Source organism: Carcharodon carcharias, chromosome 1 (assembly GCF_017639515.1).
Source record: "Carcharodon carcharias isolate sCarCar2 chromosome 1, sCarCar2.pri, whole genome shotgun sequence".
NCBI lineage: Eukaryota > Metazoa > Chordata > Chondrichthyes > Lamniformes > Lamnidae > Carcharodon > Carcharodon carcharias.
The window spans coordinates 171,441,872-171,459,296 of record NC_054467.1 but is presented as its reverse complement, the minus strand read 5'-3'; the positions used below and the strand labels follow the sequence as shown (position 1 = coordinate 171,459,296).

Here is a 17,425-nt window from a genome sequence, read left to right as displayed (position 1 = left end):
CATGCAGGACAAACTGGCTCACAACAGGAGGGAAAGGTCACAGACAGGTGGAGTGATGCCAGAATTCAAAGTTCTGACAGAATTTGAAAATGGAGCCATCCAGCTGGCCGGCGATGACCAGGACCAGTCCTGTGCTGACGGTGAGGTTGGCAGTGCTCTACCAAGTTAGGATCCAGCAGTGTAACATCCATCAGACAACCAAGCTGTGAGTGATGTGTCCTCTTTCACAGGCCACTGCCATGTGCTAATTATCGCCCCTCGCTTTCGCAGGCACATCTGGGAAGCAGCTGACAGGATTGACGAGAGAGCCTTCAAGCAAGCTCTGAAGAAACCTCTGAAGAGGAATCTGAAAGCGCCCTCCCTGAAGTCCTGTCACAGTGCTCACCCATACCCTCCACTCACGCAGAGACACACACCTCGGTGGGACCTAGCTTTAGAGTAGCCTCGGGACCACAATCTGGTGAGCACATCGCACTTTCTGATCCACAGCAGATGGAGGCTGGGACTTCCCAGGTCCCCAGCACTTGGAGGACTGCTGGAGGCCGGAACATTGCTGAGTCTGAGTCAGATGACAATCTTCTGGACTTGGTCATGGCACAGTTGCTGGAGCTGCGAAGGCAAGCTCAGGAACGTCAGGAAGGGATGGCCGTTGCATTCCTCCGATTGCAAGGCACGATGGAGCAGTACGTCCGTCTTCAGGCTGAGGTGAAAGCGCCGGCATTGCAACACACCGAGGTCAACACTGGCAAGATGGTGGCTGCCATGGAGACCCTGGACCAGGACGGCACTCCTGCACTGCTGCATGGGCTTAACTCCATCGCTAATGCCATAGTTGGCCTCCAACAGTGTTTATGCAAAATCTCACTCCAGCTACCCCTTCCACTCACTGAGTCAGCCAGGAGCACCCATAGGGAGGAGGATCAGCAGGTGCATACTCCGAGGTTATCCACTCAGGTGACTCTGGGAGTGACCGGCCCATCTGACTCCCCTCTTCCTGTGACCTCTGCAGATCCAGCTTCACAGGCCAAGGAGGGGGAGGGTGCCACTGCCACACAGCAGGAACCCGAAAGCAAGCTGGGGCCCACCAAGTCTCGGCCCTCCAGTGGACCCGCCAAAGTCATCACAGACAGGGCGTCGCAGTCAGCAGGCTGCCTCCACCTCCGCTGTGGATATCCGGGGAGCACCAAGATGTAGCTGCATGGTAAGGAAAGTTAAGGAGAATTAGTTGCACAGCCTGGGCACAAGTGTTAATCACTTGTGCATAATGTCCTCTTTGTCAATAAACTCCCAAGAATGTCTCCCTGCCTGTGGCTCCTTGTTCTGAGCAGTGTTCTTGTCTTTTCTGCTCGTGATAAAAAGCAGGTGTCTCAGTCCAGGGCCTCTTCCCTGTGCTCTGTGCAGCCTTCGGACCACAGTGATGGTCCAGCCTCTCACTCCCTGGAAATATCACTGCTGCCTGTACCTCGGCAGTGCTGGTCATTGCTGCCAGAATGTAGTGGGCAGGCACCATAGAGCTCTCTCATTCTCTCGTGTGCTCTCAGCACTTTTAAGGTGGGGCTGGCCCCCATCACACTAGCATCTGCAACCAGTGATGCTGTGCACCAGCTCCTGAAGGGCTGAGGTGCTGAAGGTGGACACAACATCAGATGCATCTTAAGTTTTATAACTGCGTCTCTGAGATGGCCCTGATCATGGAGCGCAGGAGAGCTACCCTCGGCCAGACAGGAGTCAGACATTTTCAGAGGCCATGTGAAGATCTATGGAGTGTCCTCACTGCATATTGTCATCATCCTCCTGCGATTGAGGGACTATTAGGGCCTGCACTGCATCTCCATGACAGAAGCATTCTCTCAGAGGGTGTTGGGGCTGAGATGAGCCAGGCCAGAGTCAAATGTTAACAGCTGCAATGTGAGGATCTACGGGGACACCTCATTGCATGTCATCATCTTCCACAAATCTGGCAGCTATGAAGGTTCCCGAGCGTGCCTGCCTTGTCTAGCCAGTGCGAGAGCTTCATCCCCGCTGTCGTCGCCACCGAGGACCCCCCTCACCCTCATTGATGGGATTGAAGGCCGATAAATCCCCAGGGCCTGATAATCTACATCCCAGAATACTTAAGGAAGTGGCCCTAGAAATAGTGGTTGCGTTGATGGTCATCTTCTGAGATTCTATAGCAAAAGTAAAACAATAAAGGTAGCCAAATCATGACTTACAAGGGAAATTAGAGATAGTACTAGATCCAAGGAAGAGGCGTACAAATTGGCCAGAAAAAAACAACAGACCTGAGGATTGCGAGCAGTTTAGAATTCAGCAAAGGAGGACAAAGGGATTGATTAAGAAGGGGAAAATAAAAAATGAAGTACGAGAATAAGCTTGCGGGGAACATAAAAACTGACTGTAAAAGTTTCTATAGGTATGTGAAGAAAAGAAGACTAGTAAAGACAAATGTAGATCACTTACAGTCAGAAACAGGGGAATTTATAATGAGGAACAAAGAAATGGCTGACCAACTAAATATGTTCTTTGGTTCTGTCTTCACAAAGGAGAAAATTCCATCCTTTGGGTGGGTTGGGATAATGGTGAAGAATACCTTAGGGGTGTGCCCCAACGAGGAAAGGGGACAAGTGATGGAGATGCCACTGCCTGCAAACCTGCCTGCCGGAGCCCATTAAATTCTGCCCCTTCTGTCTGGAACATGACTAGTCTTTTTCTGAAAATGAATGTTTCTACACATTAGACCTCTTTCTTTGCCCTAATCCCCAAACTTATTCATCAGGTTCAAAAGCAAAAGGCTCTGATGATTCCGGTAGCCCCGGCTAGCCTCAGAAATTAACTTTAAAATAGCAAACTGTATCAGCACAGATTTTGCAGTCAGCGGTGAAATGAGAGTGGTCCTTGCTGACTTTGAAGATCTAGCAATCTTTGTGGAATGGTTTTCCTCTTTCCCAGTGTTAGTTTGAATCGGGTGCCAAATTCAAGGGGATCTTCAGGTGTTCAGTAACAGGAATATCATCAAGCAGGTAAACAATCAATCACATTGAAGCATTTACACAGACAGTAAACCAGAAAGTAAAATACAATTATTATCCTCCACTTTTAAAGTTTAAAGTCAGTGATTTGAATAAATGGGGCATATACATGGGATTATGGTAGAAGTTAAATATAACCTAAAAAGTTATTACTTTAAAAATGTGTTTTTTAATGATAAGGATGAAATTTGGCATTCCACAAATAATAAAATTAGTGTTTCAGGACCAGAGAAGTTTTGCGTAAGTAATTATGCACTTAGTCCGAGATGAAAATCCCAGTTGCAGTCATTCAAAAAGGTATAACATATTAAGGTTTATTCGTCGACACTAATAGCATTTTAAGATCAGTTCTTGTCAGTTCAGCGATTTCTAATCAATCATAGTCTGAACTGAGGGGACTTCAATAGCGCATCCTTTGGAAAAATGTAGAATCATTAACAGCAACTCTGGATATCTGCATTTAACTGCGCATGTGCAGACTCCAGAAGTTGCTGTCTGAGGAGATTAATGACAGCGAATACACACAATTTTGCCATCATTACTATTACAAAATCTGGATTGTTAATCTAGATACCAATGGGAAGGCACTCTTTTACAACTGAGAACCCAGATCTTCCACTTGGACTAATGTTAATTTTAACTGCCTGGCTACTGAAAGTAATTATTACAATTCATATTCTTGCAGTTTGGCAAGTTGGTTTCAATGGCATTTGCATCTGAAGTAGAAGGCCATAGTACAGACCTGAACACTGTATTGCACTGTAGTATCAGCCAAATTCGGAGTACTGCATTATGGGAGTAACTGAAGCCACGTCCTGCCGCCTATTGGATTGGATCTTAAAGGTCCCATGGCTGTAACTGAAGAAGAGCAAGGAGCTTTGCTGGTGCCTTAGTCAATGTTCTTTCCTCAACTACCAAAAATAGCTCAACTAATCATTGATCTCATCACTGTCTGTAAAATATGAACAAAATGTTTGTTTACAAGGTTAAGGGGATGGTCGTTCCTGTTACATTGCGAGTCGTCCCAGGCCAGGTAAGAGTCCCATGCTCAGAGTTATGAGCCATGGCCAACGCTGGAACCAATGCATTTTTGGTGGTGATGGCAGAAGAGCTAGAACCTTGAGGGACAACAGTTGTTTACAGGTGGAGGATCCTTTGGAAGCGGACTTGCACTTTCTTTAAGGGTACATGAAGGCAATGGGAAACCACCTCATGCATTCTTTTCCCTAGTCATATTGTTAATTGAATTTGAAAATGGGAGGCTCTTGCAAACAACCAAGAGGAAAGCATTTCTCCACACCTTGTGGTTTTCTGAACAGAGTTGTTGCCCTGAGTCAAATCATTACTAATTTGCTTGCACAGCTGCACTTAAAAGTAATTGCTTGTACATGAACCACTTTAGGGCATCCTAAAAAGATATCATAGGTACTATATAAATGCACCTCATTTTCTTCCTTCCTTCCTTTCTTGTTCAATTTGCTTAGCAGTTCTCCTCACATTGCACAACTTGTATCCTGAAACATTCACCATTCACTTTATATTGGCAGCCTTGATCTGATAATTAAATTTGATTGCAGTAAATTGTGTATTAGAATTTGTATAACATTGAATGACCAGAATATTACATGCTAAACTAGCTTAATAAAACATCAAAAAAGTGTTTGTCTACAGAAGCAAAGATATTGGGCATAAACTGTACATTGTAATTAATTTAAAATGCATATATATGAATGTCCCTTTGAAGACTCAGTTGCTTTTTCATTTCTTAATGTTGAAATGAACCATAATTTTGGCTCATTTTCACTTTAAAATATAAGTTAGCTGCTTATGTATTTCTTTGATCTCTGGCCTTTAGAAATCCAGAGAGAAGTAAAAAAAAGTTGAAGCTGGGGTGATGCTTATGCTGCAGTTTCTTTTGGGTTTGAGATGCAAATGCCTCATGTGAAAATGCGCATGGACAGCACAGTAGTTGCATTCAATAAGCATTGGCTCCATTTCTTTAGCCAGATGAAGCCCACAGTAGTAAAATACAATGATACGGTAGACAAAATGATATGATTTAGAATATATTGGCTATATTGCTTTAGAATATATTGGCATTTTTATGCATACTAGTCTTTGGCACACCGAACCGAACCTCAGCCTTTTCTGATTGTCACATTCACTGTGGCTGTCCACATCGGCTATTGCTTGATTCCACCTTCTCGAGGGCAATTGAGAATGAGCAACAAATGCTGCCATTGTCAATGATCCTCTCATCCCATGAAAGAAGAAAAAAAAATATCTAAGGTTGAGGCCAAATAAAATGATGTTCTGAGAGCAGGAACTCCCGATGATGCAGGATTGGAATAGTAATAAGGGTGACATTATATCACTAGTGCCAAAGCATTTTGAGGGGACAGTTATCCCCTGTTTTTGTTTTGAACCTCTCCTGGCAGACCCATCAATGTGCCCATGCTCAAAGAATGAAGAAGCTCCCTACAACATAAGTAATTTTTCCTTTCATGAGTACTTAATTAACCGTTAAGTGCTCTTTCTATAGGTCTTTTTGCATCTTAAAAAGATCTATGTTCTCCATGTTAAAAAGTGAACTGCTCTTCATCAAAAACATTTGTTACTACTCTAATGTCTTGGTTTGAATTATTTTAGTAAAAATGGTTATTTCAGTTTTTAATTGTTTCTATATGCAGCAAAATCTTGAAATTAATGTACTTCATTATCCAGGTATTTGACTTGCTGAACAGAAAAACTAAGCTTAGGGTGCTGGAGGATGGGAAACAACAAGTTCAGGTGGTTGGGCTTTCTGAACGTGATGTTAAATGCACAGAAGATGTTTTGAAATTAATTGAAGCTGGCAATAGTTGCAGGTAGGTCTGCCTTGAAAAGCATTATTTCTGTGTTTTGTAAACTTTGAAGCATTTTTCGAGGAAGAAAAAGTTCAATACGCCAACATTGTTTCCCTACCGAACCTTAAGTAAACATCCAGCTGCTTGCGGTCAACTTTTGTAGAAGTTAACATATTTCCAAAAAATGCATATGCAATATCTGTCTGACATTTCTTAAATTTCTTATTTTTGACATTAAGTATAAAGTATTTCTATAAAGTGATTATATTAAAAAATAAACTTAAGAATGATTTTCATACTTTCTAGTGCTGATGCACCATAATTGGGCTCCATCTGTACAGACATTTAGGTGACTTTACTGACTGGAAATTACTGCCTATGACCCAAAGAACTCTCTTCATTTTAAAAATGGTGTAATTTCAAATCAATACAGAGCTTGAGAAGGGGAAAATAAAAGCTGTGGTATGCAACCGATGTTGATTGTCCCTTGATTTAAGGATGACATCTATGTGAGTTTCTGCCATGGGTCTTCATGTGACTGAACAGACCGATTCTCAACCCACAAACCTTTGGGCACATGGGGTGGGACATCCCATGAGCTAATGGGATCTGGAGTGCAGGATTTGCTTCCTTTTCTATCCTCCTCTGCCACTGTTCCATATCATCGTTACGGTGTTGTTACTCAAAGTGATGCATCTTGATGGACAAGTTGTTGCCATTTTGAACTATTGATAGCAAGCTCCTCCCAGCCATTAATGCTGCTGCGCTTCAAGGAGAGTTTCACTGAGTCTTTGAAGTGTTTTCTTTGTCCTCCCCTGACCTGGAATGTTAGCCTTTTGAGAGTTGAGAGAACAGGACCTTGGGGAGATGCTTTTCAGCCTTCTGGACAGTGTCCTGTCCATCATAGTTGACTTTGCAGGAGTTTTACCTAAATGCTTGTGTGGCTGGCTTCAAGAAGAACACAAGCATTTATTCAGTGGCTCTCCCATTGAATCAGGAGGATGTGGCAGAGGCATTGCTGATGGTGGAATTTCTCTAGCCACCTTATATGATGCTGATAACATAGTCCAGGTCTCACTGCAGTAGAGGAGTGTGGTGATGACAGCTGCCCTACACACTAGGACTTTTTGTTGACTTGCAGAAGTCTTTGTTATCAAAGACTTGCAGCTGTAGGTTGTAGAAGACTGAGATGATCTGATGTTGCACCTTCTCTTCACTTGTGGTCTTTTGAAAGAGGTGGCCGCCAAGATATGGGAAATGCTCAACATATTCCAAAGTCTCTCCTTCAACATATCTAGGAGGTAGCTTATTTGGCTGAACAGGTTTACCTTGGTAACATTCGAGGACAGGGCAAGTGTCTTGTATGCAGAATTGAAGAGATTAACAATGGCTTGCAAATCTGGTCCAGACTGGGCAACGACACTGCAGTCATCCATGAACTGTAGATCATGTGTCGACAGTGGTCAGCTTAGTTATGGCATGGAGGCAACTGAAGTCAAAGGGTTTTCCATCTAGGCAGCATTTAATACTCAGAACAGAAGGCAGTTGATCTTTTGAGGTCAGTAGCCACTGTCAGGTAGATAGTCCACATACTGTTTACTATCATACAGCCTTGTTTGACACTGATCCAGATTTTGAAGGTGACTGTTTTAGATTTCCCTCTCAAGGCAGTTGCAGTAATATAATCACTGAAGCAATTGCAGGATTGTGATGAAGTTTCTTGGACATCCAAATGGAGCACAGTCCACACAGCCTTGCGATTTACTGAGACAAATGGTTTGATCAGCTCGATGAATGCAATGGTGATGTTCTCAACATTTTTCATGGATTTTTCTGGCAACAAAGACCATGTCAGAGGTTCCTCTGGAAGGTCTAAAAACCACACTTGCGTCTCTAGGAGGATTTCCTCAGCCACAGGAAGTAGGTGATTCAGAAGAATGTGTGTCAGGATTTTCCCTGCTGTGGACAGCTCAATAGCTTCTATCTCCCTTCTTGAAAATAGTAACAATTGTCATATTCCTGAAGTCAAGGGTGAAGGGGTTCTCTTTCTTCCCAAATCCGTAGGATGAATGCATGGAGTCTTGATGTGAGCAAAAGCTGAGCAGCTTTTGAAGACCTCGGATGGAATACCATAAGGGCCACAGGTATTGTTTTCATCCATTTGATCGCTTGTTGTAGTTCTCCCATTGATGGTGATTCATCCATGAAAATACAACAGGAGACTGGGGGATGACCTGAACAGTGTCAGCTGCCACTGTGTATTCACAATTGAGGAATTGTTGAACATGTTTTTTCCAGAGTTGATGGAAGGCATTTTCATCCTTAAGAAGAGAAACACCACCCTGTAAACAAAAGTTTGACAGTTCACCTGCAACTCAGCCATAATCAATATGCCACCATCCTCTGCTTATGCCCTGATCCTCGACTGCTTTGAAGTTAAGGGAAAGTTCTATTCTGACCTCACTGCCTGGGAGACTTTAATGCCAGGGCTGGCCGTGACACCATTGGTGAAAAAACCATGGCCCTCTTTTGCCAGAAGGGCAAATACAAAACCACATGAAAGCATCCAAATTCAAAGCACTGGCATCTCCTGGATCAAGTCATTGTTCGAGTCAAAGACCAAAGTGTTGTCTTTATTCCTCGATTCATGCGGAGTCTGATGACTGCTCGCCAGATCATAGACTTGTTCGATTGGTGATGAATGTCCATCTAGCACCAAGACATTGCAAGATCCAAACATCCAAGAGATAGAAGATCAATGTCTCAGCCCTAAAACAGCTCAATCAAAGAGAGGAATTCCAGTCACAGCTCATAACCAATCTGGAAAGTCTTTTGTTATGATCTGGCAGGTGATATGTGCCAGGCAGACCAAATCCACAAGGGAAACTTGGCCACGCTATCACAATGGTTTTGCGATTTGTGCACTGAACTCAGAAATAATGAGTCTGCTAACATCTTTAGTAATTTTAAAAAATAAATCACAGCATCACGGAATATTACAGTGTAGAAGGAGACCATTCAGCCCATTGTGTCTGCACCAGCTCTCCGAATGAGCATTCTCCTGCCTTTTCCCCATACCCTTGCACATTGTTTCTATTCAAATAAGTAAAACATTTTAAAACATGTATTAACAAAAAAAAAATTAAACACAAAATTATAGTTAAACGGTTATTTAGTCTTCATAGCTCCGAAAGTTCTTAACTAAGCAGGCTCCCGACTACACACTCCCTTTAAGGCAACAGTCCAAAATAGCTTTGAAGTTATAAAATAAGCCCAGTAAGGTTACCACACAGATCTGTCTGTCCACAGGCATGACCCAGACCTTCCTGTCACTTCCCATTTCAACACACCATCCTACTCTCATGCCCACATGTCCATCCTTGGCCTGTTGCAATGTTCCAGTGAAGCCCAACACAAACTGGAAGAACAGCACCTCATCTTCCGATTAGGCACTTTACAGCCCTCTGGACTCAACATTAAGTACAACGGCTTCAGACCATGAACTCTCTCCTCTATCTTCACCCCCTTTTTAATCCTTTTAAAATTTATTTTTATTGTTTATTCACTTATTTTATCTTTACTGATTGTTTTGTCCCTTTTTTAATCCCTTTTTCCCCAATCATCACCCTCTTTCCACCCCCTCCACCCCACCCTTAAAGGGCCATTTGTCACTTGTTCTATATTATTGTTTCACAGAGTGCTGACCCTTGTTCTGCTTCTAACACACTTTATGTTTTCTTAACTTTATGCCGCTATCAGCACCTTCTTTAGTCTTCACCATTACCATTAACACACTCCCTTTGTCTTGCGTTCATGACATCTTTGTTAATCTCTCCTTAGCCTCCACCTATCGCTGACTTTCTATCCTGTGTTACTTGCTCCACCCCCCTTAAACAGTATAAATTCCATCACATTTCTACTTTTCTTTAACTCTGAAGAAGAGTCATATGGACCTGAAACGTTAACTCTGTTTTTCTCTCCGCAGATGCTGTTCAGACCCGCTGAGTTTTTCCAGCATTTTCTGTTTTTATTTTGGATTTACAGCATCTGCAATATTTTACTTTTATCTAGGTACTGCCAAAACTGGTGTTATGGCACAACTGATGGTAACTGCTGAGCTGCTCAAATCCCAGAGGGAAACTTGAAACAGCTGCCGCACTGTTTTTGCAATTTGTATTTTTTTTTGTGTGCCTTGAATTCAGTAGTAATAAGTCCACCGAGTCTGAGGTTTTTTACAAAACTATATTAAACATTTATTAATAAAAGAAATGATTTTAAGCACATACATAGGTCTACAAATTACTACTATGATAACTCCTAGCTCCCCTAATTAATATAACTCCCAGTTACACCTCCGTTAAGGCAAAAGCAAAACAACATAGATTTCAACAGACACAGGCAAAGCACATAATACCCTGGATAGTGATATTTAAAATGAGTTCCCTTAGCTTTGGTTCCTATAGGCAGCAGCTTGATAAGTGGAGGTTAGAGGCTTTTCACACTTGTAAGATCTTAGAATGCCTTCTTCTTACACAACCTCATCTCCTTTATACGGGTTTCTCCCTTTTTATTATAAATCCCATTATCCCAATATGTTTTTGCAACTTTACTTTTTCCATCATATAAATCTTTCATAGCACTCATATTATCAGTAATCTTTTGGAAAAATAAACACACTGTTTGGCTTAGCCTCTGTTGGCTAGGTGTAACATCTTACCATCTCTTTGAAATTCACCACTCGGGCTTATCTAAAAATGCAAATATTATTCACACCTCACATTCTAAAACTTCAGCCATATTTACCTATTTAGAAAGCACCCAGACCAGCTGATCTAATTAAAACCCCACACACACACCTACATATACACAAACTAATCCAAACACCACAATTAAGCTACTTTTCCAATAATATGAAAATTATTATATTTTCATGACTCTGGTGTCGTAGTCAATACAATTTTCAAACTGTCAAATGCATTCTGACACTCCTATGTCCATTAAAAATTCTTCTTGTTCTTTAGTTCAGTCAATGGAGCAACCACACTGCTAAAATTTGGTACAAACTTCCAGTAAGATCCACTCATCTCAGAAATCTCAAAACTTCTTGGTTTGTTGTAGGAACTGGGAAATTCACTATGGCTTTATGTTCACATCAGTCAGAGCCACCTGACCATGTCCAGTGGTATGGCCTAGATATGTAAATTACACTTTTGCAAATTCACTCTTAGCCAAGTTCACCACCAAATTAGTTTCTTGCAGTTGATCAAACAATTCTTCCAGATGTTGTAAATGCTCCTCCCACACTTTACTGAAAACGATCAAGTCATCAATATCAACAGCACCATTGCTCAGCCCTGCAATTACTTTGTTTGTCAGTCTTTAAATGCTGCTGAAGCATTCTTCATACTAAATAGCATAACTTTAAACTGAAGTTGCCCATCTGGCGTTAGAAAAGCCAATATCCCTTTTGCTCTTTCCGATAATGGTACTTGCCAATATCCTCTCAGTAAGTCGATCTTTGTGATAAACTTTGATCATCCCACTTTCTCAGTGCAATAAGATATGAATCTGCTTTTGCCACTGCGTTTACTTTTTAATAATCCACACAGACCCTCCGCGTTCCATCCAGTTTCGGTGCCATCACAATAGGCGAACTCCAGTTACTGCAATTAGACTCAATGATGTCATTCTGAAGCATGAATTTGATTTATCTCTGTACTTGTGATAATTTTACTGGATTCAACCTATAAGGATGTTGCCTTGTTGAAACTGAATCACCCACATCTATATCATGCATAGCTAACTTTGTCCTCCCCAGCTTATTCCCACAAATAGCTTTGTGTGACTCCAATAGCTTCTCTAAATCACTTTGACACTTATCTGGAAGGTAACTCAGTATTATATTTAAATTTTTAAGTACCCCCCTCATTGTCCAATTTGACTAGAGGAAAATTAATTTCAGAATCTTTCATTTCTACCTCTTTCTCCGTACCTACCATTACAAGTACCTCCTTTTGGTTATCTTCCCTGTCAAAGTGCTATTTAAGCATATTTACATGACGCTCCCTCTGCTTCTTTCTTCTGTACGGAGTATTTACTAAATAACTTACTTCACTCAGTTTCTTTTCGATCTGTAAGGCCCACTAAACCTTGCCTTTAATGGTTCGCCCATTACTGGTAACAAAACTAACACACTATTCACAGCAACAAAATTATGAGCTCTGGCTCTCTTATCTGCCTTCACCTTCATCACCTGCTGTGATATCTTTAAATGTTCTTTAGCTAACTCACATGCTCTGTTCAATCTTTCTCTGAAGTTTGTCACATAATCCAGAAAAGTAGTTTCCGAATCCTAAGCAACTAACTTCTCCTGAATCAACTTAAGTGGCCCCCTTACTTCATGACCATAGGCTAATTCAAAAGGATTAAATCCTGTGGATTCATTAGGAGCATCCTTAATAGCGAATGACAAGAATGGAATTCCCCCATCCCAATCTTGTGGTAGCCTTGACTATAAGCCCTCATCAAAGGTTTCAAGGTTTGATGCCTGCTCTCTAAAGCACCTTGTGATTCAAAATGTTAAGCTGATGACTTAAAACTGCTTTATCCCCAGGCTGTTCATTACTTCCTTAAACAGCTGTGACATGAAATTTGAACCCTGATTCGACTATATTTCTTTCGGTAGCCCATATTTTGTAAAACATTCAGTCAACTCTTCCACAATTCTCTTTCCTGTAATATTTCATAAAGGTATCGCCTTCGGAAACCTTGTAGACACATCCATAATTGTCAGCAATTACTGATGCCTACTTTTAGCCTTAGGGAGGGGCCCTACACAATTCATCAGGGCCCTGGTAAAATGTTCCTCAAATGCTTTAATCAGAATTAAAGGTGCCGGTTTAATCACTGCTTGTGGTTTTCTTCTCATCTGACATGTCTAACATGATCCACAGAATTTAACTACATTTTTATGCAATCCAGTGCAATAGAAATATTTTTGTATTTTCGCCTGAGTATTCCTAATTCCTAAATGTCCAGTTACTGGAATTTCATAAGCTCCTCTCATATCCTGTATGATATCAATTTCTGTATCCAGATGGTATCACTATCTGATGCACTACCATCGATTTCTCATCTGCTAAAACATGAGACGGTCTCCACTTCCTCATTAACACATTACCTTTAAGGTAATAACATTCTGGTATACATTCTGACTCTGTTTCCGAGTAAGCTGCCTGATATAACTTCTTTATTTGTGAATCCTTCTACTGTAATTCTACTAATTTAACTGAACTAAACACTTCCACTTCATTCTCTTCAACCTTCTCTTCCTGCACAATCTTTTCAAAGGCAGATCCAGCTAATTGGATATCAGCATCTTTTCTCTGTCCTTTAAATTCCTCCTCTTCCTGTTTTAACCTGTGAGTTTGTGATCTCATTACTGCATGACCTGGAAACAATCAGGATGCTCTTCCTACAACAATTCTGTTGAATGCACCTCTACAAGCTGCTCAACTACAGTAAGAATCACGAACATCTGTGACCCAGCTATATCATTATCTAATATAAATTGAACCCCTGCTATGGGCAACTTTTCCACTATTCCAACAATCACCTCACCTGTTTTCAACTTACTTTTTAAATCTACCTTTCACAATGGAATAGGTTTAGCATCTCCATGAAATCCCACTTACTACCACTTTTTCCTGCAATACTCCCTCTGGACAACAAATATCACTATTCCATAACACTAAGGATTGACTAACCTGTGTCTCTTAAAATTTTAATATCTTTGCCTCCTCCACTCTGTACAAATGGAAAGACTTTCCCTTCACGTGCAAAATCTCTAAACATTTCTGTAATCTGTCTTCAGCACTTCCTTGGGTAAATTATGAATACATTCCCACTTCTTTATATATCAATGATCCTTCCTGTACACAAACCACTAGTTTTTCTTGTGTCTGGACCTCAGAATCCACAGTACTCTTATTTCCATAACTTTTCTGCATTCCAATTACTGCAATGGACTTTCCCTGTAGCCTCCAACACATGGCACACTTTGTGTGTCCCACCTTATTACAATGAAAACACCTCAGTTTTCAAGTGTCACCCTCAGCACCTTCCTTTCTGGCCTGAAGAGAAACTTCCTGAGAATTTCCAACTGCTCCTTCTCTTCCTTGACTACCTACCTTCTTTTACCTTCCCACTTCCTATCCTTCTCTGACTTAAAAGGGTGACGAAGAAAGGTTTAAATCTATGAACTAGCTCATAACCATCCGTTATCTCTGCTACTTGCCTAACCGTTTTAACCCTCTTCTTCTACATGAGTTCTCACTACTGAAGGAATTGAATCTTTAAATTCTTCCAAAAGAATTACTTTTTAAGAGCTGCATATGTTGTCTCTACCTTTAATGTCTGTATCCACCAGTAAAAATTACTTTGTTTTACCCTCTCAAACTCAATATAAGTATGGCCAGGTTGTTTACTAATATTCCTAAATTTCTGCCTGTACAACTCAGGAACTAACATACACAGTCAAATAGCCTTATTTACTGCCTCATAATCCATGGCAGCTCTTCTGACAGCGATGCATATGCCTCATGAGCTCTACCTATCAACCTAGACTGTAAAAGCAAAAGATTTCTTGTGGTCATTTCACCTGCTTAGCTATCTTCTCAGTCCTCAAACTTCGGAAGAGGTTGTACAAATTTAAACATCCCCCCCATCTGCCTCCCACAAAGAGCCCCAATTTTGTTATGATGTGGCAGATGTTATGCACCAGACCGACCAAATCCAAAAGGGAAACTTGGCCACGTTATCACAACAGTTTTGCAATTTGTATTTATTATGAGAAGGTGTGTGCACTGAATTCAGAAGTAATGAGTCCATTAACACCTTTGGTGATTTTAAAAAATTAAATTAAAATATTTATAACAAAAGAAAAAAAATAAACACACACAAGATTACAGTCACGTGGTTATTTAATCCTAACAGTTCCCGCAATTCTTAATTAAGCAGACTCCCAGCTACACATCCCCTTTAAGACAACAGTCCCAAATAGATTTGAAATTATAAAATAAATCCAGCAAGGTTAGCTGTTATGATCTCAGCTGATGTTATCCCGGGACAAGCCTGATCCCAGAGTGGAACCCAGCTTGATAGATCCTAACTTTTAATTGTTTGTTTAGATATGTGGAGAATGGCTCCTGAACAAAGTCACCAGAATCAGCTGATGAACTTTTAACAAAAGAATAAAACATTTATTTAACAAGAAAAGATGAGCTATATTATAATACTCTTTTACCCACAACTATATCTTTCCAGATTTGTAAGGATAACACAAGTTACAAAAGCTATCATATACTCTAATGTTCACAGTAAGTACACTGCATGTAAACCAATTGGCAACCTGTGGTCAGACACACCACACTCTGAAACCAAGTGACAGATGCCACCTCAATCAGATGCTATGAGGATCTCTCCTCAACTTCCCCCAGCATTTGTCATACCGTTAGCAAATCGATCTCACTGAACTCCATCTTTCATACAAGGGTTTCCAATTTCCACTCTCTAAGAACTAGCTTTGGAATCTTCACCCAAACCAATGCTTTCTCTCAGATGCCTTCTGCAAGGGTTCACCTCCATGGTTTTGAACTCTCCTTCCTATATTCCTCTTCCCTGGGTCACCACATGCATTCAAGCTGTTTTCCACAGACTCTCTCTCACCAACTCAGTCGTTAACAGTACACCACTTCTTTACATGCCCATAGCAAAGAGTTACACACCTTCAGCCGTCTCTTTGGTCCTTCTGGCTTCCCACAAGCCTTTATATTGCTTTGACTCTACTTCCTGCAGCTTGAAGCTTTAAATTTGAAGCTGGGACCCTTTCTTTGCCCTTAACTCTTAACCACTTAACAGGACCTTTTCCAGGTTCTTGAGCTTCCTTTGATTAGAAAGTTTGCTTGGGACTTTCTCCTGTTCTACTCCCCTGGATCCTTGGGGACTTTCTTCTTTAGGTTGGGACTGGCTATCTGTCTCCTTTGCGCCAGTCTCTCCTGGCAGCTACTTTCAAACCAACTGAACTCAAACAGCTTCCAGATCAAACTGTTGTTTTTAGTTTCTTATATGTGTGTATCTGTGGGAGGGACCTGCCCCTCTGGACCCCTGTTGCTAGGCAACAGCCCAGTTTTTCTATTCTTGTTTGTTTAACTTAGCTGCAGCAGTCATAAAGTACTCATGAGAAATGCAGGCACCTTTTTAAAGTGAAACTAAAACTCAATTTGACCTTTTTAATATATAATTTTTAAATATAACTTACTTAAACTATCTCTATTTCCTAACATAGCGCACACATCCACTTGACAGTGGAATTCCAAAAAGGCTGTAACACAACTTTATTTTGTGGACCAGCACTTCTTCCTGCAGAGTGGCTAGGGCTTCTTCCAAGTCTGTCACAAGGTGTACCTTACAAGATTTTACATGACCATCCCCCACATAACCTTTCATCCCATGTTTCTCTTTAATGTCTAATATCCCATTGTTCTACATGTCTTCAGAAATTTACTTTTCCCTAATATAAACATTTTTCATGTTGTCAACATGGCCTCTTTCCTCTTGGGAAAAATAAACATAATAACCTTGCCCTATTTATCTTGTTAGTTGTAAACATCCTACCATCCCTTTGAAAATCAAATGACCCCTGCACTTATCTAAAAATGCAAATTTTGTTCACACTTTATCTGTGGAACCCACATCCTGGCTTATCCATCTCTTTTGATAATTTCAACTTTGTAGTCTATTTGTCTCTAATTCAATTAAATCAATTACACAAAACCATCCACACTCACCCATAAGCCTACAATAATATTACGAAAAATATTATAGTTTCATGACATTTTACACATCCAACTCAATTTCAGAATAGTGGGATCAAATAAAGTCAGCTGTACTAGAGTCCTGTGTCCAGACCATTGGTTTTGAGCGACGTTGTCACCATGATTGGTTCAACAAAAACAATGCCAAAATATATGACCACCTGGGACAAAAATGAGTAGCCTTCATTGCCTGGCAGAACAACCCAAGCTTGGAAGTCAAGAATGCAGCATTCCAACAGCTCAAGGATGACACCCAAAGAAAACTCCAGAAGATAAGTCTGAAGGATCCAACAATATGCTGATCATGACATGCAAAGCTTTTTTGAAGCCACCAGGGTCACCTGTAGACCAAGGTAAAATGGATAACATCCCCCTTCACTCATAGTATGCAGTACAACATATAAATGAAGTATCATAGTTGAAATAGTAACTTTGCTAATCATTGCCAGCAGTTTCAGTTACTATATATTGGTGCCCTATCCTTTGAAACAATTTACACTTAATAACTTTTTAACCATCAGTTTGTTTGACAAATAGGAAAAACTGACTTATATGAACTTACTCCTGTATTACGTGCACTAACTGCATTAAATGCTGAAATGCTGAGGTCACTTTGGTGATTTTATACAAATGTATTGGTCCATAGTCTTGACAGTAGAAGGTGGACAAAGGGAAA

General features: G+C 40.8%; 1 protein-coding gene across 3 annotated transcripts in view; it reads left to right on the top strand.

Moving 5' to 3' along the window:
- kif2a (kinesin family member 2A) overlaps window positions 1–17,425 on the top strand; it is a 138,023-nt gene that overhangs the window by 99,631 nt on the left and 20,967 nt on the right. For all 3 annotated transcript variants that reach the window (XM_041186342.1, XM_041186254.1, XM_041186168.1), the window contains one exon: window positions 5,754–5,896. In XM_041186342.1, coding sequence (XP_041042276.1) covers window positions 5,754–5,896 — 143 coding nt within the window. The remainder of the gene's footprint in view (window positions 1–5,753; window positions 5,897–17,425) is intronic.